The sequence below is a fragment of the Ylistrum balloti genome, unplaced genomic scaffold (assembly GCF_031769215.1).
Source record: "Ylistrum balloti isolate Yb309-2 unplaced genomic scaffold, AGI_CSIRO_Ybal_v1 Utg370796, whole genome shotgun sequence".
NCBI classification, from domain to species: domain Eukaryota; kingdom Metazoa; phylum Mollusca; class Bivalvia; order Pectinida; family Pectinidae; genus Ylistrum; species Ylistrum balloti.
Window position 1 is genome coordinate 352,613 of NW_026782464.1, and position 26,396 is coordinate 379,008.

Sequence of the window (26,396 nt, forward strand, 5' to 3'; positions counted from 1 at the left end):
TTCTAGTTGACTATTTTGTGATGGAAATTTCAGTTGCCCATATAGAGAAGGAAATTCTAGTTGTCAGTTTAGAGAGGGAAAATCTTGTTGGTAATTGAGAGAAATTCTAGTTGACTATTTTGTGATGGAAATTTCAGTTGCCCATATAGAGAAGGAAATTCTAGTTGTCAGTTTAGAGAGGGAAAATCTTGTTGGTAATTGAGAGAAATTCTAGTTGACTATTTTGTGATGGAAATTTCAGTTGCCCATATAGAGAAGGAAATTCTAGTTGTCAGTTTAGAGAGGGAAAATCTTGTTGGTAATTGAGAGAAATTCTAGTTGACTATTTTGTGATGGAAATTTCAGTTGCCCATTTAGAGAAGGAAATTCTAGTTGTCAGTTTAGAGAGGGAAAATCTTGTTGGTAATTGAGAGAAATTCTAGTTGACTATTTTGTGATGGAAATTTCAGTTGCCCATATAGAGAAGGAAATTCTAGTTGTCAGTTTAGAGAGGGAAAATCTTGTTGGTAATTGAGAGAAATTCTAGTTGACTATTTTGTGATGGAAATTTCAGTTGCCCATTTAGAGAAGGAAATTCTAGTTGTCAGTTTAGAGAGGGAAAATCTTGTTGGTAATTGAGAGAAATTCTAGTTGACTATTTTGTGATGGAAATTTCAGTTGCCCATATAGAGACTATTAAGAAAAGGAACTTCTAGTTGCCAGGTTAGGGAAAGAACCTATAGTTGACTATTTAGAGAAGGAACACAACAGACTGGAGCTATTTGTATTGGCTGTTGACATTGATTGCTTTATGATGCCGGTTAATCTGTTTTAATGTAAGTTAGAGGGGCACATCGACAGCATTATATGGTTATTACTCTTATCGTAGCTAGAAGAACAGTAAGATATGGATTTACCAGAAAACGATTATCACCCAGAATGATATGACAGCCCATCATAAATGACAGTGTAGAGAGATTATATGGATTGAAAATTGCACCTAAATCCTTTCGAGTGTCACAAATGGAATTGTGACATTTGTAATGTGGAAGAGAAGCAAAGGACTGCGTAAGGGAAATTAGACAGAATCATCTGGGAGTTTATTACAACAGTATGTGGTTGTATATATCTTCTATGTGATATATTGTATATGAAAAAAGAAACCAGATAACTTCTGTGAAAGAATTGATAGCACGTTGTATAACTGGTATTTTCATATCACTGGTTTCCACATTGATAATGAATTCCGGCAGATTTTTAGTGAGACTGACGAATATCACAAGCAACTCAAAGAAAAACTTACAGCTTTCATTTTTTATATCATTTTTTTCATAGAATTTCTTCTAGTGAAGTCATAGACATAGAAAAACAAGCTACTTGTCATTGCTCTTTTTTTCACTGGCAAATATTTTGAGTGTTTGGGGTGTGAAGTATGTCCTGTGTAATGTTTGGGTGTGTGGAGGTAATGGAGTGTTTGGGGTGTGAAGTATGTCCTGTGTAATGTTTGGGTGTGTGGAGGTAATGAAGTGTTTGGGGTGAAGTATGTGTGTGTAATGTTTGGGTGTGTGGAGGTAATGGAGTGTTTGGGGTGTGAAGTATGTCCTGTGTAATGTTTGGGTGTGTGGAGGAGGAGGTAATGGAGTGTTTGGGGTGTGAAGTATGTCCTGTGTAATGTTTGGGTGTGTGGAGGAGGAGGTAATGAAGTGTTTGGGGTGTGGAGTATGTCCTGTGTAATGTTTGGGTGTGTGGAGGTAATGGAGTGTTTGGGGTGTGAAGTATGTCCTGTGTAATGTTTGGGTGTGTGGAGGTAATGAAGTGTTTGGGGTGTGAAGTATGTCCTGTGTAATGTTTGGGTGTGTGGAGGAGGAGGTAATGAAGTGTTTGGGGTGTGAAGTATGTCCTGTGTAATGTTTGGGTGTGTGGAGGTAATGAAGTGTTTGGGGTGTGAAGTATGTCCTGTGTAATGTTTGGGTGTGTGGAGGTAATGAAGTGTTTGGGGTGTGAAGTATGTCCTGTGTAATGTTTGGGTGTGTGGAGGTAATGGAGTGTTTGGGGTGTGAAGTATGTCCTGTGTAATGTTTGGGTGTGTGGAGGAGGAGGTAATGGAGTGTTTGGGGTGTGAAGTATGTCCTGTGTAATGTTTGGTTGTGTGGAGGAGGAGGTAATGAAGTGTTTGGGGTGTGGAGTATGTCCTGTGTAATGTTTGGGTGTGTGGAGGTAATGGAGTGTTTGGGGTGTGAAGTATGTCCTGTGTAATGTTTGGGTGTGTGGAGGTAATGAAGTGTTTGGGGTGTGAAGTATGTCCTGTGTAATGTTTGGGTGTGTGGAGGTAATGGAGTGTTTGGGGTGTGAAGTATGTCCTGTGTAATGTTTTGGTGTGTGGAGGTAATGGAGTGTTTGGGGTGTGAAGTATGTCCTGTGTAATGTTTGGGTGTGTGGAGGTAATGGAGTGTTTGGGGTGTGAAGTATGTCCTGTGTAATGTTTGGGTGTGTGGAGGTAATGGAGTGTTTGGGGTGTGAAGTATGTCCTGTGTAATGTTTGGGTGTGTGGAGGTAATGGAGTGTTTGGGGTGTGAAGCATATGTCCTGTGTAATGTTTGGGTGTGTGGAGGAGGAGGTAATGAAGTGTTTGGGGTGTGGAGCATGTCCTGTGTAATGTTTGGGTGTGTGGAGGTAATGGAGTGTTTGGGGTGTGGAGTATGTCCTGTGTAATGTTTGGGTGTGTGGAGGAGGAGGTAATGAAGTGTTTGGGGTGTGGAGCATGTCCTGTGTAATGTTTGGGTGTGTGGAGGAGGAGGTAATGAAGTGTTTGGGGTGTGGAGCATGTCCTGTGTAATGTTTGGGTGTGTGGAGGAGGAGGTAATGAAGTGTTTGGGGTGTGGAGTATGCCCTGTTTAACATTTTGGTGTGTGAAAGAGGTAATGCTGTTCTGTCTAATGATCAGCTGTATATCACAGAACTAAACATGAAACACAATTAGTTGTGTAGGTATCATAATCACAAGGTTGTAAGAGTGTCTAGACTATTGATTGGTTTATTTGTAAATGCCAAGGTGCCACATTGTTTTTATTGGCCCAACAAGCTTCCCATATACCTACACAAAGGTTTAACAACAATACATTTATTTTGTTTACATTGTCTAGATCATCAAAATTAGTATACACTAGTACTTCAAACTCCGGATCAATTTTGTCGTGAGTCAAGAGCAGTGTGTTGTTACATAATTCTGGACCTAAAACCACTTAAGTTTTTAATCATTCATAATTTTTACTTCCCAACATTTACTATGTGAGTATTGATCATCTTTTCATTTGGTGTAAATTTCAAAGACAACTAGGCGAATTTCCAAATTACTACACAAATTAACAGACAAGTCATTAAGGATTTCTATAAAATTTCAAAAGAATGGTAATTTGTCTAGTATTCAAAACCTGGACTACAATCCATTTCTGTATGGTAATGTCTTTCTATTTATGTAAATTAAGATTAAAGACACAGGGATGATGAAGCCTTGATGTGCATTTGATGTTTTTATGTGATGAATAATTCAAAAAGTACTACGAGGCCATTGTTGTATCATTGATGCTGAAAATAACCTGGCTATAGAATTGTTCAAATTCTCATTTACACATCTGTATACAAAATGGACTCTGAAGTTGAAATCATAAAATATCTTTGAATTCGAAATCATAAAATACCTAGAGTGACATGTCCTAATGATCCTTTGTTATAGGTCATTATTGTATTGACCTGTTATGAACTCAGAGGTCATTGTATGACCTCTGTAACTCTACCCAGGTCAGAAGATGGAAATTATTATCATACATATCAAACATGAAACATTTACTAGGTTGACCTGTAATGGTAAATAAATTTACCAAGGTCAAACTTTAACAGAGATTTTTTGTTTAATTTTTACTAAATGACAAATTTACAATTTTACAAGGTCAGAGTGGTTATTCTATGAGGTCAGATTGTAATGGTGTGGTGTAATTTTACAAGGTCAGAGGGGTTATTCTATGAGGTCAGATTGTAATGGTGTGGTGTAATTTTACAAGGTCAGAGTGGTTATTCTATGAGGTCAGATTGTAATGGTGTGGTGTAATTTTACAAGGTCAGAGTGGTTATTCTATGAGGTCAGATTGTAATGGTGTGGTGTAATTTTACAAGGTCAGAGGGGTTATTCTATGAGGTCAGATTGTAATGGTGTGGTGTAATTTTACAAGGTCAGAGTGGTTATTCTATGAAGTCAGATTGTAATGGTGTGGTGTAATTTTACAAGGTCAGAGGGGTTATTTTATGAGTAGAAGAAACTTGAAACATACACAAGATAGTGGAGGCCTTGAATTATTTGGATAGCTGAAATACATTAGTTTCTTGGTTCTACTGAATTTTAAACAAACAAAAAGGATGACATAAACAGAACCACATAGCAATAAAAATCATTGGAGCTGTGCGAATATTTAACTATCTCTTCTTTATTAAAAGGCAAGCATTTGTTTGGTTATATATCTGGTCGTGTAATTTGAATAGCAGGTAACATGAATTAATCATAGCCTTTTCCTATTTAGAAAATATCAATTAGTTTATCATGACTGGTACAAACAGTGTGTTTCTCAGACACAAGTTACTAATACCGTATCATCTTCAATACAAACATTAGACAACCCATGGGTATTGTAGGACAACAGTAAAACAATCAGACAGTGCAGTGTTACAGGTATAATTAGTCAGGTACCTGCTGGTGAAATTCTGGAGCTACATATAATCCCAGTGTGCAATTAAATTAAAGCATGCAACCAGAAAATAAGCTCTGTTACTTGTGAACAATATGGTAATAAATTTGTTTGTCTCCCTGTTTGCCATTTTACACTGACTATAAATGTCTAGCTGTAGTAGTTCCAAATAAGGTTGTTCCATCCTGTCATCATATATAGAGACAATGTCATACATACAAACAATGATTGTGCTTTATTACAGAAACACCAGCTCATATTTTCAGTAAGTTCATAATACCAAAGTTTTGTTTTGGCTATCATGTTTATAGGTTGTAAAACCCTAAGTCAAGGTCACATTAAGGTTAAAGGTCAAATTTTGACAAATTTCATGGACGTTTATGACCATTTTTTAGATGATGTTTGAAAGGTAAGGACATATTACAGTCAAAGGTAAAATCCACCATTTTTGTGCAATAATTTCTGGCTTTGGAAAGGTCGATGAAATTTTATAACTATCTGTAAGATGACAACATGGTGTACTGTTGTTTACTACTTTTGTATCAGTACAGACCAAGGTCAAGGTCACCTTGAAATAAAAGGTCAAATTCTTTACCTGGTGTGTCACAAAAACTGACTTTGTGAAAGTAGACCAATGAAAGTCCTATTGGATGTAGGGTTTTCTGGCATTCTGTCCTGCACAATATCACTCTCTGTAAGACCAAGGTCAACATCATTTTGAATTTGAAGATGAAATTGTCAGCCTGGGTTGCTAAATTTAGTTAGATTTTTTAAAACTTTGTAGGAATAAAGCACTGTTTGTACATGTGCATACACATTCCAGTAGCATGCGATTTTTGGTTGAATCTGCATATTTCTGTACTTTTCAGCGTAGTCTAAACTATTGGATTACATACATAATATCTAGTTGTGTAGTCTTGGGATTTCTATCTTTTCTAACGTATTCTTCTGACATACATAAGTTTTTCAGAGATGTCTTGAGTATCCAGCCATCAGGGATATTATGTATATCATGCTATCTATTATACACGTCTTGCTGCCTTCCAGACGTACGACCAATTTCCTAACTCCAATGGCAAGTCATCAGTGTCTGGTGAAGCAAACTGAATTCACATCTATATCTGTAGAAGTAAAATGATCGTCAATCTATTATTATTCTCATGCACGAAAAATAAGTACTTTTCCATTTAAAAAATAAATCATATACTTAAGTATCCCTGTTTTTATAATAAAATGTCAATTGAGCTGAATCAGGCAGTTAATTGCTAAAAAACCTTAAAAAATTATAACTACATACATGAATGACTACACAATTATCAAGTGTTCACGAGCGTGGAGTTCACTGTGTTTTCAGACACAAAGTGTAATTTGAATTGACCACAGATGACAGATGACCAGAGATTTGTCCGGATGTTGCAATTATGACCGACCTGTTGGAAATGAGAAAATCAATAATCATTGTTATAACTATAGGAAATTAGAATATTCAATAACAGCTGGGGGAAAGAAAAGTGATTAGAATGTCACTTTCTTACCTTAACGTTGTAGATCCAGCTGATCGTTTCACTGTTCAGTTATGAAAATTAACAACATGTTTCCTGGTTTGATTTCTAAAATAAGTTCTCAGTTTTCCCATTTACTATAACTGATGAAAGTTGATCCGCATAGCCCATCTATTTATATAACATAATCAAATTGGAGCCATTCTTTAAGTCTGGGCCTATGTTTAGAATAGGGGCATTTTTAGCTGGTACTATGATGCGTTAAATTAGGGGCCTTAAAAGTATTTTTAATTAACAGACATTCTTAGCTGGTCCTAAAAGTATGTTTTGAATTAAGAACGTTTTTTACTGGTCCTAAAATTATCTTTTAAATATTTGGCATGCTTAGCTCAATCCATGTGATTTTTCTATGGTTTCAAACCCGTGACCTGACAAAGAAATACAGATCTATCCATCAGCAATCCTAAATTTTATTCAAACATTGACCTTGTTTTATAAAATCTGTGATAAATTCTCCTTTATCTTAACATTACCTCCTGACTGACATAATCTATAATATTTAAGTGTAGTCCAGAACTTCCAAAGTATTTAGATTCGATGTTGATACGGTGCAAAATATATTTTCCTTTCAATAAATGTTATAAGAATGTGAATAGTGATTTGTGAATTAGTACTAGGTTGATGTTCTTCAAGCACGGTGACAGATTTATCCTTTGTTGTGGTATATAGTAAATCCTTCCTGTTACATTTTGATTGTACATCAGGGACATAACAGTATATGGCCGCTGTTAATATACCAGATATTCTAATCAAGTAACTTTTATCGTTTATGGCTGTTTACTAAATTTTTATCGAAATTGTTTAATATCCCAGGGAGTTGCGTGTGTAGTAAAGTAACCAGCGGAGAGATCATTAACACCTGTATTATAATGAATCGACGGTGATTATTGACATTATATTTTGCTTGAGGTGGTAATATGACGATGGGATATCAGTGAGTATTATTTTGACCTAATTACAGTATTCTCATTATTGTAGAAGTAAGAGGACATTATTGATGTCCAAGTATAGTGATACTGTGAGTTAATGGGATGTTGGACTGGTGGGGTGTGTAGACATTGATCAGTGTGAAGGTGCTATTTCCTCAATGCATGCTCAATATAAAATACTGGAGCAAATATCTTATTCATATTTGCTAAAAGCAGGTGGTAAGTGTAATCATGAGACACTGGACATCAGTTTTAAATGTCATACCCTTCTCTAAGCCGCTGATCATACAGAGTTTGTAAAGGTCATTTACCACATGATAGTGGTGTATGTTAAAAATTTCGAATTAAGATTTCGAAGGTCCTGAAAATCGATTGAGGAATGAATTCGTTCTTTGTGATTGTACTTTAATGACCAGAAGAAAAAAACGGAAGCTGCACAGGAATTTTACACAATATGCATGTAACAGCGTTAAAAAAGGAAAGTGCTTTGTTGTCGATCTGGAATCATTGCAGATAATCAAATTTGATATGCTGTGATATCAGGAAACCTTATGATCAACCTGATGCTCTGATTTGATTTAAAAAAAAAAAAAAACAGGCATCTATTTTCATCTTGTATAATGAAGACTTGGTCAAGGGGAAAAGCTGGTCCATTTCCAAGTTTGCAGTCAACAACTAAGAGTTTCCAAGAGGTTGAGTTGTGTCTCGCTGTGGATCAGTATGCAATCATTTTACAGGTTTCTTCTAGATTAAAGCTGCTGTCTGCAAATTGTGTAATTGTGAAAGAAAATAGGTTCATACTTTATAATGGTCAAAGTTGATAAATTATCATTTAACAAAATGAAATTTCCTGGAAGTAAGGTTCAGAACTCTAATTTTGTCTAACCATGTGTTTCATGTCATATTACGACACAATACTGATTCAAACTGACCTTCATTGATGCTATTGAATCAGTTATTACACAATTATTTGTGATCATCAGCGTCAAGTAACGGGATGACAAATAATCAACAGCTGACCATTGTAGTGTGGGCTTAAGTGACCAATCAGTATCCAAGTACTCCCATTATAGCGGAATTAGCTACACTTGACCATCTAATGTGACCGTCGGCTTATCAGCTTAAAGTGATGAAGTGGTCTGGATTTGAAGACAAATGGAGGAGAATTCCTAACAACACAGCAGGAAATTTGTAAATAGGGAATAGGGCACCTGCAAGATATAGTGGACGTCGAAAGTACCTCTTGACCGCTGGATTTGAATGCATGATCACTACTGGATGGACTCTATATTAGTTTCATTTGTGTTCAGATTCTATTTGTCCTTTGGTGACAAGTACTGTTTGTCAAGTCACTGATAGATAAGGATGTAAGAAATAACATTCACAGTAGATATCAGTGTTTATCAACAGGTTATATTGTTTAGTGGTATGCAGTAAAACACTTTATGTATCACCTATTCTGGATTTTCTGAAGATTTCTTTAGTATTTATAACCCTGGTAAAATTTTCTTGGCTATAGGAAACAAGGACAGTCTGGGTTTGTCGTTAAGAAGAAAGGTTTTTTGTGAATTTTTCAGATCGCTGTTTAGGACTTTATCTTGAAATCATTGATTATTAGTCTGAAGATATATTTCACCTGCGTGGTCGTCCAGACAAGCAGAACTAAACCGTTTGTATAGCCTGAAGTTAGAATAGAATATTTTCTTTGATGAATTTTGAGGAACGGACAAATGATGATACTAATATTGACCACCTTTAATTGGAATGATCATTGAATGCATTGCTGCAAGATAAAGGTGAATGCCATTGTTCAAAGTGTCTGTACATATTGGTGATTCTAGCTTATCATCAGACAATGTTAATTGGATTCTGGTCCACTTTAGGTACCATATATCTACCTAGAAACTGATCGACTGGTGGAACGAGATCAAATCGACCGCTACTGACTACAATAGCCTTTGATGTACAGAGGAATTCCACCTACCTGTACAGTATATGTCTCAATGTATTTATCATCAAATCAATATATGAAGATTTTACATGACATATTTAAAACTTGTTGGTGCTGAAGCTGGATCGACTTCATTGTCAGTATGCTTGGTGGTATATTTTATAACTCTCATACTAGACACTCCAGTGTGGATACCGTGAACACAATGACTTAAACGAATTAACATTGTATGACTCAGTATAAAGCTCTTTATTTTTCTAACTCAACAACATGGGGCAGTGCTCTAGTTCATTCTCGAAGAAAAAAATCAAACGGAACAAGATTCAGCAGTTCTATAACACAAGTCTAAACAAATATGTAAGTATGATTTTACATATTGCCTGTATGGATATCTGGTATCATTCAATCCTTTGTGTGTATGCAATAGTCATGATTTAGCTGGTTAAAGGTGAGCTGATTGCTCTGTTGATCTGCCACATGTTGAGGCCATTATATGTTTACATTTGTTCCTCTTGTCTGGTCGAATTTTACTTCTTGAAGTTGAATTTGTTCAAATGTCTGATTTTGCATTTCTTGAAATTCAGGAATGGGGCTTTGCATGTATAACAAACATTAATGTCTATCACTAATCAATTGATCAATACTTTTTAATGAAATGTTATACAATGTTGAGGTGCAATTTCTAGGCAGTCTCATTGCTCACAATGCAAGGGCACCATCCCTTATTTGTCTCATGGCATACAGTTAGCTGGGGTGCCATTTCTAGGCAGTCTCATTGCTCAAAATGCAATGGTACCATCCCTTATTTGTCTCATGGCATACAGTTAGCTGGGGTGCCATTTCAAGGCAGTCTCATTGCTCACAATGCAAGGGCACCATCCCTTATTTGTCTCATGGCACACAGGTAGCTGGGGTGCCATTTCTATTCAGTCTCATTGCTGACAGTGCTAGGGAACCATCCCTTATTTGTCTCGTGGCATACAGGTAGCTGGGGTGCCATTTCTAGGCAGTCTCATTGCTGACAGTGTTGGGGAACCATCCCATAAGTCTATCTATTGGTTAACAGTGTTGGAGAACCATCCTGTAAAGCTATCTATTGGCTAACAGCATTGGAGAACCTTCCTGTAAAGCTATGTATTGGCTAACAGTATTGGAGAACCTTCCTGTAAAGCTATGTATTGGCTAACAGTATTGGAGAACCATCCCTTAAGTCTATGAACTGTGAAGCATGGCTAACAGTGTTAAAGCTATCTATTGGAACCATCCCTTAAATCTATCTATTGGTTATTGGCTAACAGTGTTGGAGAACCATACTGTAAAGCTATGAATTGGTCTATAGTGTTGGAGAACCATCCTGTAAAGCTATGTATTGGTTAACAGTATTGGAGAACCTTCCTGTAAAGCTATCTATTGGCTAACAGTGTTGGAGAACCATACTGTAAAGCTATGTATTGGCTAACAGTGTTGGAGAACCTTCCTGTAAAGCTATCTATTGGCTAACAGTGTTGGAGAACCATCCTGTAAAGCTATGTATTGGCTTATAGTGTTGGAGAACCATCCCTTAAGTCTATGTATTGGCTAACAGTGTTGGAGAACCATCCCTTAAGTCTATGTATTGGCTAACAGTGTTGGAGAACCATACTGTAAAGCTATGTATTGGCTAACAGTGTTGGAGAACCATCCTGTAAAGCTATCTATTGGCTAACAGTGTTGGAGAACCATCCCTTAAGTCTATGTATTGGCTAACAGTGTTGGAGAACCATCACTTAAGTCTATGTATTGGCTAACAGTGTTGGAGAACCATCCCTTAAGGCTACCCCATGGCTCATATTGCCGTGATGTCATAATTACATACATACATCTTCAGTTGTATGATCTCTCAAAGAGTCATATAGCAACTTCATTGATTTATGTGGAAAAACTGATTATAAAATCTTTCTTTTGTTTGAAAATTACACATGAAGCCTGAAAATGTACCTAGCTATACATTGTCAATATGGAAGTAAAAGAGAAAAAAGGTTAATAGATTGTAAGAATGAAATATTTACCTGTGAAATATATTCTAAAAACTAAAAGTACAAAAAATGTTAAATTTCTTTACAGCTGAAAATGATGTGATTGTTAAATATTTGTGATTAAGGAATCCATATTTGTATCCTGTTTGTCATGGCCCTACATGATAATGTAAAGTTAATTATTTTTATATACCCTCAGGTGTACAAGTCTATTAACATATAACAATTGTAGTATTTACAATACTACACTACCGATTTCTTTCATTCTGATCTGATCACAGGTGGTAAATACAGGTGTAGAATGGTTCCCTTATATAACGTTACTCATTGTTGTCAGACCTGCAGGATGCCTGAGGTCAATCTGGACTTTGACATAAAGCAGAAAATACAGCTGTATATTGTTTATACAGGTTTACAGTAGAACTGTGTCACATGGAAGCTTGGAACCTGAGATCTGGCTTGTCTAGGACATCTAGGATCTGTTTTATTTCTATCCCTGATCAGATCGTACATATTAAGTCATTTCTGTACTAATGAAATGTTCAAACAATATCCAAGATGATAAGGTTAGTTATAAACCATACTTGGTGGTTTGTAAATATGTTACCCAGTTTTCTAAAAAGTGTCAAATCTCATGGATCTTTGTCAACATTATATTTACGTCTGAAAAATATTGAACAGGTACGTTGTTTTTTTTTTTTTTTCAATCAAGTATAAGATTATCATTGTAACATATATGATAATTCAGAATTAACCAATCTGTCTCCTCTGAGTTTTAAAATCCATGAAAATAAATTTACAGTACCATATTCTTTATATTTTCATCAATATTTATAGATATCTGTATAAGGTTTGGATTTCAATTGTTACCATAATAGACTGAAAAAATATTTGTATACAGTTTTATTGATATGTGACCCATAATTCAACCAAACTTGTATGGGAGATCTGACTTTCTCTTTCTGATCTATAAGATTTTGATAACCTGTTTCTCACCATATTATTGATATTTAAGTGATAGACCAGTATCAGTATATATATGGAAGATCCTTAACAGCCTACCTGGTATAATTATACCTTTAATTGTCAGCTGATTCTACCTGGTAAAACAATATATTGCTTTACTTTTCATAAAATATTTCATTCTTACATACTGATACAGATATCTTCAAATATCATATTCCAAGATGGCACCCAATATTTTCCTTCTTGTAAAGCCATTATTTGGGAATAGCCCCATCTCCACTTTTACACATTCTCAGTGCAGTTGCCCCTGTAGGTTTATACCCAGTAAAATATAGGAATGATTAGAGACCACTGGAATAGATATTTCATCAGTTAGATCTAAATGTGTTCTGTCCTAAGGTCTTTCAAGAAATTGCATTTTAGGAAATTAAATGCAGGTTGTCAACTTTGCCAATATATAAGTACTACAACTGTTTTTCACCCTTGTTCACCTGCCTTCATTCCTAACAATATGTTTACATATTTAACTTATGGCTGACCCTACTATGTTATAATCATCAACTGCCTCCATTTCAGGGAATAAAGTTTGCCAGTTTTGTCAAATTATTACAGCTACTTCTTTTCATCCTTATCCATCTTCTCTTATCACCAACTTAAATTCATACATCAAAATGTATTATTCTGTAAAGTATCTTATCATCAGCAGTGCTGTTTAGCATCATAAGGAGCATTGATAAACTTAATGTTCATTGATATATGAACATTTTGACATTTTCAGAGACAGTCACATATATTGTTATCATAACATAGAGCACAGCTTTAACATTGGAAATGTAGCTTCAACACCTTCATTCTGACTTCTGTTGGCACTATTCCTTTAACACCTGTGGTGTTACACAGCTTTTGTGAACTCATAGATATTTAAACTTACAGAACTGCTAACTTTATATTTTCCAGGTTAATGAAGAATGTAATGTGTTACGCTTGAACCTCACAGAAGCACAACACGAATGTGATATTGCTAGGAATGAAAGAAATACTCTCCAAACCAAAGTTCATGACCTTGAAAGTGTTGTCAAGGTGAGTAACAAAACTGTGACTGAAGTTGTGAATAATTGTATAGAGTGTTTACTATCTACTTACTATTTGGCAAAGTTCTCGGATCAGATAAAAATAACAGCGATTTGTCAGTGTAACTACAAGTTGTGTGTTAAGGACAGTACAGTGTATCATACATTCATTACTGCTACAGATATCCTAATATACATTGTGTAGTTGTTAAAATGCATTGAAAATCACATATTGATTATGAATTAGAGGAAAGATGTGATTAATAGGATGGGTAGGTGGCACAGTGGATAGTGTAATCGTCTTTATCCATGATGGCACAGGGGTTCGTATCATAAATCATGTAAAGGTATCGGGTCACATTCGCACCATGTTGATTTCTCCAGGTATTGTGTTAAAACCTCTGTTAGGTCAATGGGAGTAATTATAAATCATTTTGTCTCATAGTTGATGTGCTCTGATTATTGCATCTTTCTTTGTTGTAGACATTACAAGAATCAGCTGACAAATTAACAAATTTAGAGAATGACTACCAAACAACAAAACAGAAGCTTCACGAAAAACAGTCCGAAATCCTCACACTTCAGAAGGTACCCTTATCCTACATAATTGTTTTGTCAAAATCAGAAAATGTTGTCATTACATAAGTCCAGAAAATACTGTAACAACCCATACCAAAATAGAGTACAAAAAGTTCCAACTTGTTAGTACCAGAAATTTTTTTTTTTTTTTTTTTCAATGTAACTTTTCTGGAGTTAAATGCTAGGTACAACTTTTGAAATCTATTCTGGACTTTTTGTAACTTTTTAGTACTAGATTGGAACCCTGATCTAAAATGGTTCCAATCTAGCATTAAAAGTTAAAACTTTTTTTGTACCTTAATAAGTATAACTTTTTGTAACTATTTGGTATGGGAAAGTTTAGGTCAGAAAATGTCATGACACTCCGAAATCCTCACAGGAATACACATCCTACATAATTGTCAAGGGAACAATTGTTTCAATAAACAATCAGATCATAATATATCATATTGAGTCAAGTCAGTAAAAATTATAACAAAGAAAATATTTTACTGACAGCTGAAACAATATTGACTTATCTAATAAAAAGTGTCAGATTGAAAGATTATGAAGCTGTGTTTCCTCTTCAATATAGGATTTTAATATATAAGGTTTTTACATTCGTTTGTCGTTTTCAAGCAGATGGCAAAAAAATGTGTTTTAGCTTTAGGATGACATTGATGTGTGTTCTGTCTGTGGTGATTTCCTTTTTCATAATCTTACACAGCAATAGTCTATAGTTCAGTTGATGATGGCATGAAAATGTCTAAAATAGAATAAAATACCTGTTTATTTTGATGAGTTCCATGCCTACATTTTAACAACTCAACGCCAGAAAATGGAAATAAGTTTCTGCTGAATTAGCTTTAGAGATGGTTATCTCAAATTAAAAGCCTTTTGTCATCGGAGAACATGTCAGAGCAGTGATGTGGTACAGGTGAGCCTCACGTAGGCGTTTTCTCCTTAATGCGATGAAACAGTTGCATGATTTGGTATCATATGGAAAATGAACATTTGTGGTAAATTGTCAAAATGCTCAGTTTGTGAAGAAGCGTGGGTAATGAATCAAATCTATATTGAAGTAAAAAAAATTTCTGATTAAATGGTAGAAAACATTAAATATTGCTCTTTGATATTTGTGGTGTTCCAACATTGTCCACAAAGTGAAGATTATAGACAGGAGAGAAGCTGACAGGTGAACTGAAGTAATAACTTCAGAATTACATAATGTAATATTCCAGGAATATCGACTTTAAAGCAGAGCAGATTTGTGTCCATGATTCAGGCAAGGAATTATTTCACTGTTCACAAATAAAGAAGCAAATTTAAGGATGATTTAGTAAAATGTATTAATGTTTTATTATTTTTATTTTTCAGGACCAAGATATTAAATCCAAAGATCATGAAGAGGTTGTGACGTCATTACAGGTAAATACTTAATTAAGGTATGACTCCTTGTACACCTCATTACAGGTAAATACTTAATTAAGGTATGACTCCTAGTATACCTCGTTACAGGTAAATACTTAACTACGGCATGGCTCCTAGTATACCTCGTTACAGGTAAATACTTACTTAAGGCATGGCTCCTAGTATACCTCGTTACAGGTAAATACTTAACTAAGGCATGGTTCCCAGTTTACCTTATTTAAGTTAAATAGTGAACTAGGCATCACACCTGTGTCTCATCACATGTAAATACTAAACTAGAAACCAATATTTAACCATTTGTAAAGTCTGACCAAGACAATGTTTCAGAATAAGACTAGCCATTTGTAAGCTCTGACCATGACGATGTTTTAGAATAAGACTAGCCATTTGTAAGCTCTGACCATGACGATGTTTTAGAATAAGACTAGCCATTTGTAAACTCTGAGCATGACAATGTTTCAGAATAGGACTAGCCATTTGTAAGCCCTGACCAAGACAATGTTTCAGAATAAGGTTTACCATTTGTAAGCTCTGACCATGACAATGTTTCAGAATAAGGTTTACCATTTGTAAGCTCTGACCATGACAATGTTTCAGAATAAGGTTTACCATATGTAAGCTCTGACCATGACAATGTTTCAGAATAAGGTTTACCATTTGTAAGCTCTGACCATGACAATGTTTCAGAATAAGGTTTACCATTTGTATGACAATGTTTCAGAATAAGGTTTACCATTTGTAAGCTCTGACCATGACAATGTTTCAGAATAAGGTTTACCATTTGTAAGCTCTGACCATGACAATGTTTCAGAATAAGGTTTACCATTTGTAAGCTCTGACCATGACAATGTTTCAGAATAAGGTTTACCATTTGTAAGCTCTGACCATGACAATGTTTCAGAATAAGATTGAAGAGCTCAAAGAAAGCTGTCATAAACAAGAACAACAACATTTAGAGCTTACACAGGAATTGAAAACTCTTCAGGCGGCAACCAATCAGCACCACCTGGTGGACAATTGGGCACACATATCACATCCAGGAGGAGATAACTCAGGAAAAAAGCACAATAACAACCCTCACAACTCTTCTGCAATAAGAAGTCCAGTCCATGGTATGTATAGCCAACAGGAATGATAAAAGATTACCTGTAAGAAGTGATATAGAATACTCTGATATTGTATAAGTGATTTAGTGAGACAAATACACTCATAGGGTTATTTTGATTTTAGTTCATTTTTATTTTTCAGAAAATTTCCATCCAACAAACATCAATTCTCAAGAATCATTACCAGGAAAGTTAGTAAATGGAAGTGATAATACGCAGGTGGACTCTACAAAGTCACTTGATACAGGTAGGAAAATACTTATAAATTATCACCACTTCATGGTACTGATTGGGTGATGTTGTACACCTTAACTTCAGTGTTGGTCAAAAGAAAAAGCACTGCAGAGCTTAAGTTTTGTTAATCTCAGTGTTAAGTTAAGATTAAAACATCTGTCTTTTGTTTACAGCTATTCTAACAAAGGGACAGTTATATATTTATTCTCATCTATTATGATGTGGTGTCAGGTTCTCGGGCCAATGGGATATACTGGTGTAGACCAAGGTCCTGGGGGTTGGCAAAATATGCTGGTGGAAGACTGCATGCCTTCTGGAATATAGGTGCTGGCATGTTTACCATATTAAACATGTTACAAAATTTGTATTTGGAGTATGCCACATAACTCTGATTTCTTTATCCCTTGTCTCATTTCTATATCCCTTATAAGGCATTTTCATATTAAAAAATGATTGATTTGTTTTTGGTGACAAAACATCAGTATGGATCCATGAATTAATCAGGTTTCACAAATGTGACATTGTAGGGAACATTAATTCATTATAAGCCTCATCAAATCAATTGTTAAGTGATAAATACAAAGCCAACCAGTACAGCCTGCCTGAAATTCTGCTAATGCTGTAGTTTTCTGTCATACCCGCATGTCCACTAAGTCATTATAAAGCTATGTGGTCAGTCTCATATACCATGACTGACCATCAGATTGCTTGATCATAATTCTATAAAAGTTCAATTCTCTCATGTTTTTTATCATTGGTCATTATTTTTTTACATTCTAAATTTGAAATTAGAAAATAATATTTTATTTTAATTCTTATCTTCCTTTATCATATATTAATTTTTCCTCCAATGTTTAATTCAAGAATTCTTAACTTTTCAAATGAATTACTTTTTCCTAATGTTTTGTATTTATCCCAATTTTTCTTATTAACTCACTACTGCAATCTTCTAAAAGTCTTATTCTCTGTGTCATTCCTAATCTCATGTCAGCCATTTTTAAAGCTTTCATTTTGCTTTAAAGTATGTGTCAGTATATAAAATGTTTGGCTCACTGTCATGGAATCTTTATTGTGATCTGATCCAATGGTACATTTTTTTTTGTCCGTGCAGATGGTTGAAACATATTCTCAAATTCCACTTGTATATATTTAGTTTATACCTGACTTGGTATGAAATATCATGGCTTGATTTGATTTTGAACTAACAATATCCACCATTGTGTTTAATTAAATTCCAACTGTTTCTCTAGTTCAGATGAGTTTAAAAGCAGGAGCCATTGGTATTTTATTTTTATAACACCCCCCCCCCCCCCCCCCTCCTATTTTTTGTGTGTGATTATGTATCAAATAGAGCAATAAGTATGATTAAGAAATATTTATCAAAAGATCTAATAACCATTCTGAAATCAAAATTTGAAAATGGATTACATATTAGTCTATAGAGTTGAAGTCAGTTAGGTCTAGTCTGTGGAAGCATGCCATTTATAGCCAGGAAGTTTCATACCAACACCAAACCATATACATATATCACAGAAGTAATGACAAGATGGTGGAGGTATAGTTTCTTTATAGCATGCATATATTTATTTTTGGTCTCAGGTTTTGCGGACGACGATACTGTTGAATTAGAAAATTCAAATGAACCCTCCCCTGACCAGGCCCAACCCCCTCCAGGGCCCTACGAGGACCCTGAACTTTACGAAATAGCTAAAAAACTTACAGAACTGGAAGCTGCTGACTCGGAGGAGGAAAATTTACCGACAGAAGGTGACACTAACTGGCGTGGTGCATTGTATATAGAGAGAGTGAGGATGGAGCGGTTCGAAGGGAGACATTATTTAAACAAATACTTGTACCCAAAATCTGATCAGAAGTCAAAATCTCTACCTGTATCTCAAATTATATTTATGAAATATTTAAGTTAATAACTTGAAGATATAGTTACACTATAGCTGTAATACAGTTCATGAAAACATTTTGATGTTAACTCTCCAGTTCTTTGACTATGAGCACGTTACTGAAGTCTTCTTTCAAGAGTTGAAACTTCTGAACAAAATTTATATAAAAATTTGTGAAATTGGTGAAAAAAATGATAAAAAAAATGCATGAAAAATTACAAAAAATAATCAGAATTATAATGTGCGACAATAATTGTTTCAAAACATTAAAAATCTGTTTTTAAATGGAAACTTACTCTGCTATACCCTTGTATCTGTTGATGGGGATAGTTTTTAAAAAAATTAATGCAGAGATTTAAGAGAGTATTAGTCCAGTCTGTTGTGGGTGTTAGTGATAAGTGATTCTTTATTAAGCAACAGCATGCAGTAGATTGTGTAATAACGTCTTAATCTAATGCCCATCACTTGTCATCTACCTGTGATGTCGATTCACCTGCCAAGTCAAATAAAGCTACATGTGGGAGCATTGAGCAAATAAACACCTGATACGAAACAAAAATAGAATTTTCAGTTATCATGATAAGATGACAGATTTTTACAAAATCCTTTGAAATCACTGTAGGAGAATCAATTAAATTCAAGATTTTTTATTTAAATTAAAGAAAGATAAACTTTTTGTGTTTTTTAAATTTTTTATGTAAATAAAAGATAAAGCCATATTGGCATTCAAGGGTATTTTTAGTTTGATTAACCAGTCTAGTGCTGAATGAAAAGAGATACTGTTACTTTACACATCATCAGGTATAGATTCGGCTTTCACCATCTCCCTAAAGGACTTTGTTGCTTTTCTATCAGCAAACCTGAATGTTCGCTAACTTTGCACATAAACTTTTAGCACTGTTTTTAAGAATATATGCTACCTTATTTCATACATTTGTTTTAATGTGTTAGAGTTATCTCCCTTGATCATGTATTCTATTTCAACCATATTTAATGCTACGGCAACGAATACAGTTCATCATACTTGAAAAAGAAAAATCATGCCAGCATTTCTTGATAACTGTTCAGTGAGTTGTCAGTAAATGAAAGTTAAGTCAAAACTTCAATCAAAATGTCATATGAAGATTTCCTAAGATGAAATTTTTGTAGAAAAAAGTACAGATCACATTTTGGTATGTGTAGCATATATTCTTAAGTCAACTTCCTTCAAACCTTTTTTTCCTTAACTCACTTTCGGCTGTGTTATAAGCCCTATCGCATATCATTATAAATTTGCTTGTTTTTAAGTTTGTCTAAATGGCCATCTCAATACTACTGTGGGTCATTTCAAGGGCTGATTCATATCCTAGTACAGTTTGTAGCCAAGACAATTGAAATTCTGACCAATATATTATATGGGAATGTGTTAACACATCCTGAAGGTTATGTCAAAATGTTGGATTATCTGTAGACCAACAGAAACAGGTATGGTGTTAGTGTTTTTCTGGACAAGATGAAACAACATAAAAATATGACAAAAAAAGTGTATTGGTCTCCTGTTTACATATTGATTTCATTTTATTTTTAAAATATGACTAAATTGCGTACCATTTTGTTTTGAAGGTGTACACATAAGATTTCATCAGAAAATAGACTACTTAATACAAAATGAATTTTATTTGATTAATCGTCATGCACAATGGAGGAAAGTCGTTTTGCATTACAAGAAAAGCTGTACAGAAATTGAAGACTGATGATATCTGAGTTATTATCAAATATTTCAAATGATCAAAACATATTTCCTTTAGAGTGATTAATTTCACATCATTAATTTTATACATTTCATGTAATATATGTTACCATCAGGAGAATTAATGGGATTTGGAATGAGTTGAATACTTTCGGTAGATTTAGTTCCCCTGAGAGTTTTTTCAGTTCAGTTAGTTCCTCTGAGAGTATTTTCAGTATAGTTAGTTCCCCTGAGAGTATTTTCAGTAGAGTTAGTTCCCCTGAGAATTTTTTCAGTATAGTTAGTTCCCCTGAGAGTTTTTTTCAGTACAGTTAGTTCTCCTTGAGAATATTTTCATTAGAGTTAGTTCCCCTAAGAGTATTTTCAGTACAGTTAGTTCTCCTGAGAGTTTTTTTCAGTACAGTTAGTTTCCCTGAGAGTTTTTTTCAGTACAGTTAGTTCTCCCTGAGAATATTTTCAGTAGAGTTAGTTCCCCTGAGAGTTTTTTCAGTACAGTTAGTTCCCCTAACATTATTTTCAGTACAGTTAGTTCCCATGAGAGTTTTTTTCAGTACAGTTAGTTCTCCCTGAGAATATTTTCATTAGAGTTAGTTCCCCTGAGAGTATTTTCAGTACAGTTAGTTCCCCTGAGAGTTTTTTCAGTACAGTTAGTTCCCCTGAGAGTTTTTTCAGTAGAATAAGTTTCCCTGAGAGTATTTTCAGTACAGTTAGTTCTCCCTGAGAATATTTTCAGTACAGTTAGTTCCCCTGAGAGTATTTTCAGTACAGTTAGTTCCCCTGAGAGTATTTTCAGTACAGTTAATTGCCCGGAGAGTACAGTTAATTGCCTGGAGAGTATTTTCAGTAAAGTTATTTACCCTGAGAGCATTTTCAGTACAATTAATTCCCTTAAGAGTATTTTTCATACAATTAATTGCACGGAGAGTTTTTTTCAAAAAGTTAGTTACCCTGATGAGTAGTACCCATGAATGTCACATGATAGTTGTGGTGCTTTGCTCAGTATGTTTACAACTCTGTGTGGTATTTACGGCTGAAAATCCTTTATTCCATATAAAATAAAAGGCATAAATCAGATTTGTAGGATATTCAAAATCATCCACCACTTTTTCATGTGAGATTTTCATTTTTCTAAAAAAAAATTGTCATAATTACATCATGATCAGACCTGAAGGTCAACCTAATCAATGAGAGAAACCAGCAGGGTATCAATAGAATCATGTATCTAGCCTGAGGATGTTCTAACTGAAAATATTCTGATTAAATTAGTGAAAATCAATTGGCAGGAATGCAAGGTGTAAGGATGGAGAATGGGTGACAAGGGTTTACCATGTGTCAGTTTTATGTCATTATTGATTATAGATAGGTAAAAATATATCAAAATATCTACTGTAAGATATATGTACTTTATAGAATTTGTATATATACAATAGTATTGAAGTAGGTATTTGTTCATGTTTGACCTCAAGCACTTACATTACACATGTGTAATGTTTTAAGTATTTGTGTATATGCCCACAGTCAAACAGATGTTCTAGACATTTTTACTTTTTGACATTTACTATTCATTTCATGAATGTGAATTTGTGGTAATTTTCACAGATACACAGTTATTATCAAACATCTTTTCAGCTATTTACCTATAGGTTTCCAACGTCATCTGGAGTCAGTTCTCTTAGTGCACTGTTTTTCACAGGTCATAAATTTGTGTATAACATCAAATTATGAAAGAATTTATCAATTAATTGTGAAAAAATTAAGACACATATTAGAAATAGAATGCCAATTCATTTTTGGCAATGCTGTCTATTTACAGAGAAGGGAGACGACTCCGGTATGGAAAGTAACCGAGAAATGCGGGTAAGTATTATAGTTTTAAGCATTAATTTAGATCACTATTCATACTTTGATATTTGATGAAACTAAGATTTTTCCACCTTGGAATTGTACTGATACCTTGGCACTATATTTATACATTGTCTGATATTGTACATTGAATTAGAGAATAATTAAAAACAGAGTAAGAAATTGCAATACATGTTTAAGTTTATTGTAAAGCTTTTTGATCACACAGATTATGAAAACTTTATAAGAACTTTGGATAGTATATGAGAAATAAGGAATCATATTAAGTCCACCTGATACCCGCTATATCATGACCTACTTAAAACATGCTAAAAAGCCAGAATCACATGATATTTCATTACTTCTGATCAGCATTTAAAAATTTCAAAATCTAGTTTTGCGTCGTATGAGATAAAATTATCTTGTTAAAACATCATGCACCAAACATACATTAATGATATACATGTACAATAAAATCTATATAAGATCTCTTCCTTGAGGACCCATTAGAATACTCTTGTATATGAACCTCTCTGACCACATGTTAGACGACCAGACATTGGCTCGTTACATGTATATCTCAATTTCTTATGAAATATATAAGTATTTCCTGTTTAGTTTGTACTTGCAGGTTTTAAGTACGTTAGGGTCATTCATCCTAAATGTGTTAAATCTAAGAAAACATATGAGTTTTTTTTAATGTAAATCAATTATGTAGATCGTTGTACCATGTTTTATCCAGTGAGCTCCCTGGTAGCACATTCGTCCATCAGGCAATTCCTTTGAAATATATTACGGGTAATCAATGCTTACTCACTGTGTATAATCTGGGTTAGAATTTTTTCTACTTCATCAGCTTCGCGTTATGAGCAACGACAGAAATTGTCCACATGACTTGTTTTATCCTCCCTATTCCATTGTAATGGATATTAGATGAAAGGAAGTCCGAGAATAAAAGTGTGAGAATTGCACAAGATATTTCTCAGGAACCAGTTTTTTTCCTATAAGTACATTTCTTTATCAGAGACCTGTATAGGTGTGTGTTTATTGACTTCCTGATGCATGATAATGTGTACCTTGTTATAAATTTCCATGTCCCATTCAAACTTGTTTCCATAGCAATATGAATAACAGCATGACCATAAGTTAGAAGTATAGGTAAAAAAAATTCAAGCTTCCGCCAGATTTCATTAGATGGATGACATAATCAAGGTGAAAAGCTCACTGCCCATTGTTGTGCACTGTTACAGCTACCGGCAGTATAATCTCACGATGCTAATACCTTCATTAGCATTGTGGTTGCTGCCAAGAGGCATTCAGTTGAGCGGGTTAACGAAGGTACACCCACAGGTTTATAGAACCAGATAATTAGTAATTACACATTTTGGAATTTGATGTGGATATTTAAGAAAACAGACAATACTTTTACATTAGTTTTTTTCTTTTAACAGAAGAATATTTGGTGATTGATGATAGTATAACACATTCATAGAAAACTTTTTTTATGAAAAGTATAATATAAAAAGGTATTATTAGATCAAACTCTGATTAATTTTACTGTATATGACAGTAATTACAGTCAACTGGAAGATTAGTGTCAAATTTCATTAAACAAATTCAGCTAGAAAAGTTCCATTTTTAATTTTTTTTCTTTTTCACATTATAATCTGTACATAGCTGAAGAGAATCAACCATTTTAAACAGCTATTGGAACCATGCCTATAAACACACCAATTATTTGGTGTACATTGCTGTATTATCAGCCAGACAATATTATTTAGATATCAATTTATTTATTTCTTTGAATAAAATTTTCTTTTCTGGGAAAAAATGATTATGAAACGGCCTCAAACATAATTTTCCTTCAAAGTTTTTTTTTTTTGCCACAACAACTTCAACAAACATTTTATTGTAAAAAGACAGACTCATTGTTCTGTATTGCTAACCAGGTAAAACCGGTGGAAAATGGCCATTCTGGTGAAGATAGCCGCCGGTCAGGATTGGGCATGAAAGGCCCATTACAGGTGTACATTGCCAAATACACCTATGACCCCTTCCAACACTCACCCAATGAAAACCCAGATGCAGAGCTACCTATCAATACTGGTGACTACTTACTAGTATATGGAGATATGGATGAGGTAAGGAGTTGATAATAAAATCTGGACGCTGGTAACAACTGGGTTATTTTGTGGTATGATTGAAACTGGGTTATTACCTATGATATTGTTGAAACTGGGTTATTACCTGTGATAAGGTTAAAACCATGTTATTACCTATGTTGTCTAAACCTGAGTTATTACCTGTGATATAGTTAAACTATGTTATTACCTATGTTGTCTAAGTTATTACCTGTGGCGGTAAAAACTCGGCCATTATCATGATATGGTTAAAATTTGATTCATATCTGCGGTATGGCAAAAGTGGTTTATTACTCATGGTATCGTTAAATATATATTGTTATCCAGGATATGGATAAACTGGGTTATTGTCCAGGGTATGGATAATACTGGGTTATTATCCAGGGTATTGATAAACTGGGTTATTATCCAGGGTATGGATAAACTGGGTTATTATCCATGGTATGGATAAACTGGGTTATTGTCCAGGGTATGGATAAACTGGGTTATTATCCAGGGTATGGATAAAACTGGGTTATTATCCACGGTATGGTTAAACTGGGTTATTATCCAGGGTATGGATAAACGGGGTTATTGTCCAGGGTATGGATAAACTGGGTTATTGTCCAGGGTATGAATAAACTGGGTTATTATCCAGGGTATGGATAAACTGGGTTATTATCCAGGGTATTGATAAACTGGGTTATTATCCAGGGTATGGATAAACTGGGTTATTATCCAGGGTAGGGATAAAACTGGGTTATTGTCCAGGGTATGGATAAAACTGGGTTATTATCCAGGGTATGGATAAACTGGTTTATTATCCAGGGTATGGATAAAACTGGGTTATTATCCAGGGTAGGGATAAAACTGGGTTATTGTCCAGGGTATGGATAAAACTGGGTTATATATCTGTGGTATTGTTAAAAAGTTAATACAGTTAATATTGTTAAAAGTGGGTTATTATGTACAAGTGTGTTATCATCCTTGGTGTGGTTACAAAACAAAAGTTCCCTTCTGTATGTTTAAAATTATTATTCCACGGCACTACAACCTGTTTAAACGTCTAGCTAGTTAATATGAAATGATATCTTTGATTTTTCTCAGAAATATTAGTTTGACTATGTTCCTAAAACATTGCAATCAGTCAAAAGTCTTCTGTAGTCAATACAAAATAAAACTTCAGAGAGAAAAAAAAATACGACTGTAACTCAAATACATCAATCTTATTCCAATCAGATTACAACTGAGAGTGGAATTTGATAGGCTTTCCTAGAGATTTAATATTCTAAATGAACTGAACACATCTCCATATAAGTGACTGTTATTTCTGCTGATTCTGTTTTAAGCCTATTATGTACAGTTGACTGAGTTGAAATACAAGGGAAGTTCTGACTCAACATTTTTGGTGGGTTTCTTCACAACACAGACCATAATCAGCTGGGATCATTAAGTGATAAAATCTTGTGTGTCGTACTGTACTGCAGGAAGCTTCAACATGTGAATAAATGTATGGAGCTGATTCACGAGTATAATCAATGGCTGCAACCCATTAACTATAGAGTGTTTTTATCAACTGTCCAGGTACCCTACTATACACCAGCTATCACTGCATGGTGTCCTTGGCCTTGGTTCAAGTTGTGTCATTTATATAGATATATGGTTTAATTTTCTTGTTTTTGTTAATAGATCCTGTAACAATTCAGTATGCACAAGGCAGAGTCGAATAGCTTGTTTCAAAATGTGTTATTCATAGAGAAACTTGGTCAAAATTTCTTGGTTTTGTTAACAAGTGCTTCTATCAATGTATAATTGTAAGCAGTTTATTTGTTTATATAGAAGGACAAGGGGATCATATTATTAGCAGACATTTAAGCTCATTAATTTAGACATATATGTATTGTTGTTTAAATCAACATATTGCTGTTTTGTTAATGAGATTTGGAGTGTTTGTGTATCTCAACAAGTTTAAAGGTCACAATAACACTGAACACAACAAGTAGTCATTTTTTCTCTGTTTTGAAATTGGTTTATTATTGCTCTTGTAGAGGAAATAACTACACATAAAATGAGTCTGAATGAATATTTGAACATTTTCTAAAGTAATCACATAATTGTTTGTCCTTAAATGTCAGGATCTCGATAAGCTTGAGGACGTCCGTGGCTATGTATATGGAAATGAGTGTGGAGGAAGATATTGGAGATTTGCCTTTCTAATTATGCTTACTAAAGGGCTAACATTGCTGCTGTACTTTGTAACTAATTTGGTC

General features: G+C 34.4%; 1 protein-coding gene across 1 annotated transcript in view; it reads left to right on the forward strand.

Moving 5' to 3' along the window:
• The window catches only part of LOC132558570 (peripheral-type benzodiazepine receptor-associated protein 1-like), a 170,515-nt gene that overhangs the window by 120,346 nt on the left and 23,773 nt on the right, over positions 1-26,396 (forward strand). The window contains exons 10-17 of the mRNA XM_060223155.1: positions 13,096-13,218; positions 13,692-13,796; positions 15,144-15,194; positions 16,099-16,309; positions 16,446-16,550; positions 18,137-18,304; positions 21,978-22,021; positions 23,956-24,147. Of these exons, the coding sequence (XP_060079138.1) occupies positions 13,096-13,218; positions 13,692-13,796; positions 15,144-15,194; positions 16,099-16,309; positions 16,446-16,550; positions 18,137-18,304; positions 21,978-22,021; positions 23,956-24,147 (999 nt within the window). The remainder of the gene's footprint in view (positions 1-13,095; positions 13,219-13,691; positions 13,797-15,143; positions 15,195-16,098; positions 16,310-16,445; positions 16,551-18,136; positions 18,305-21,977; positions 22,022-23,955; positions 24,148-26,396) is intronic.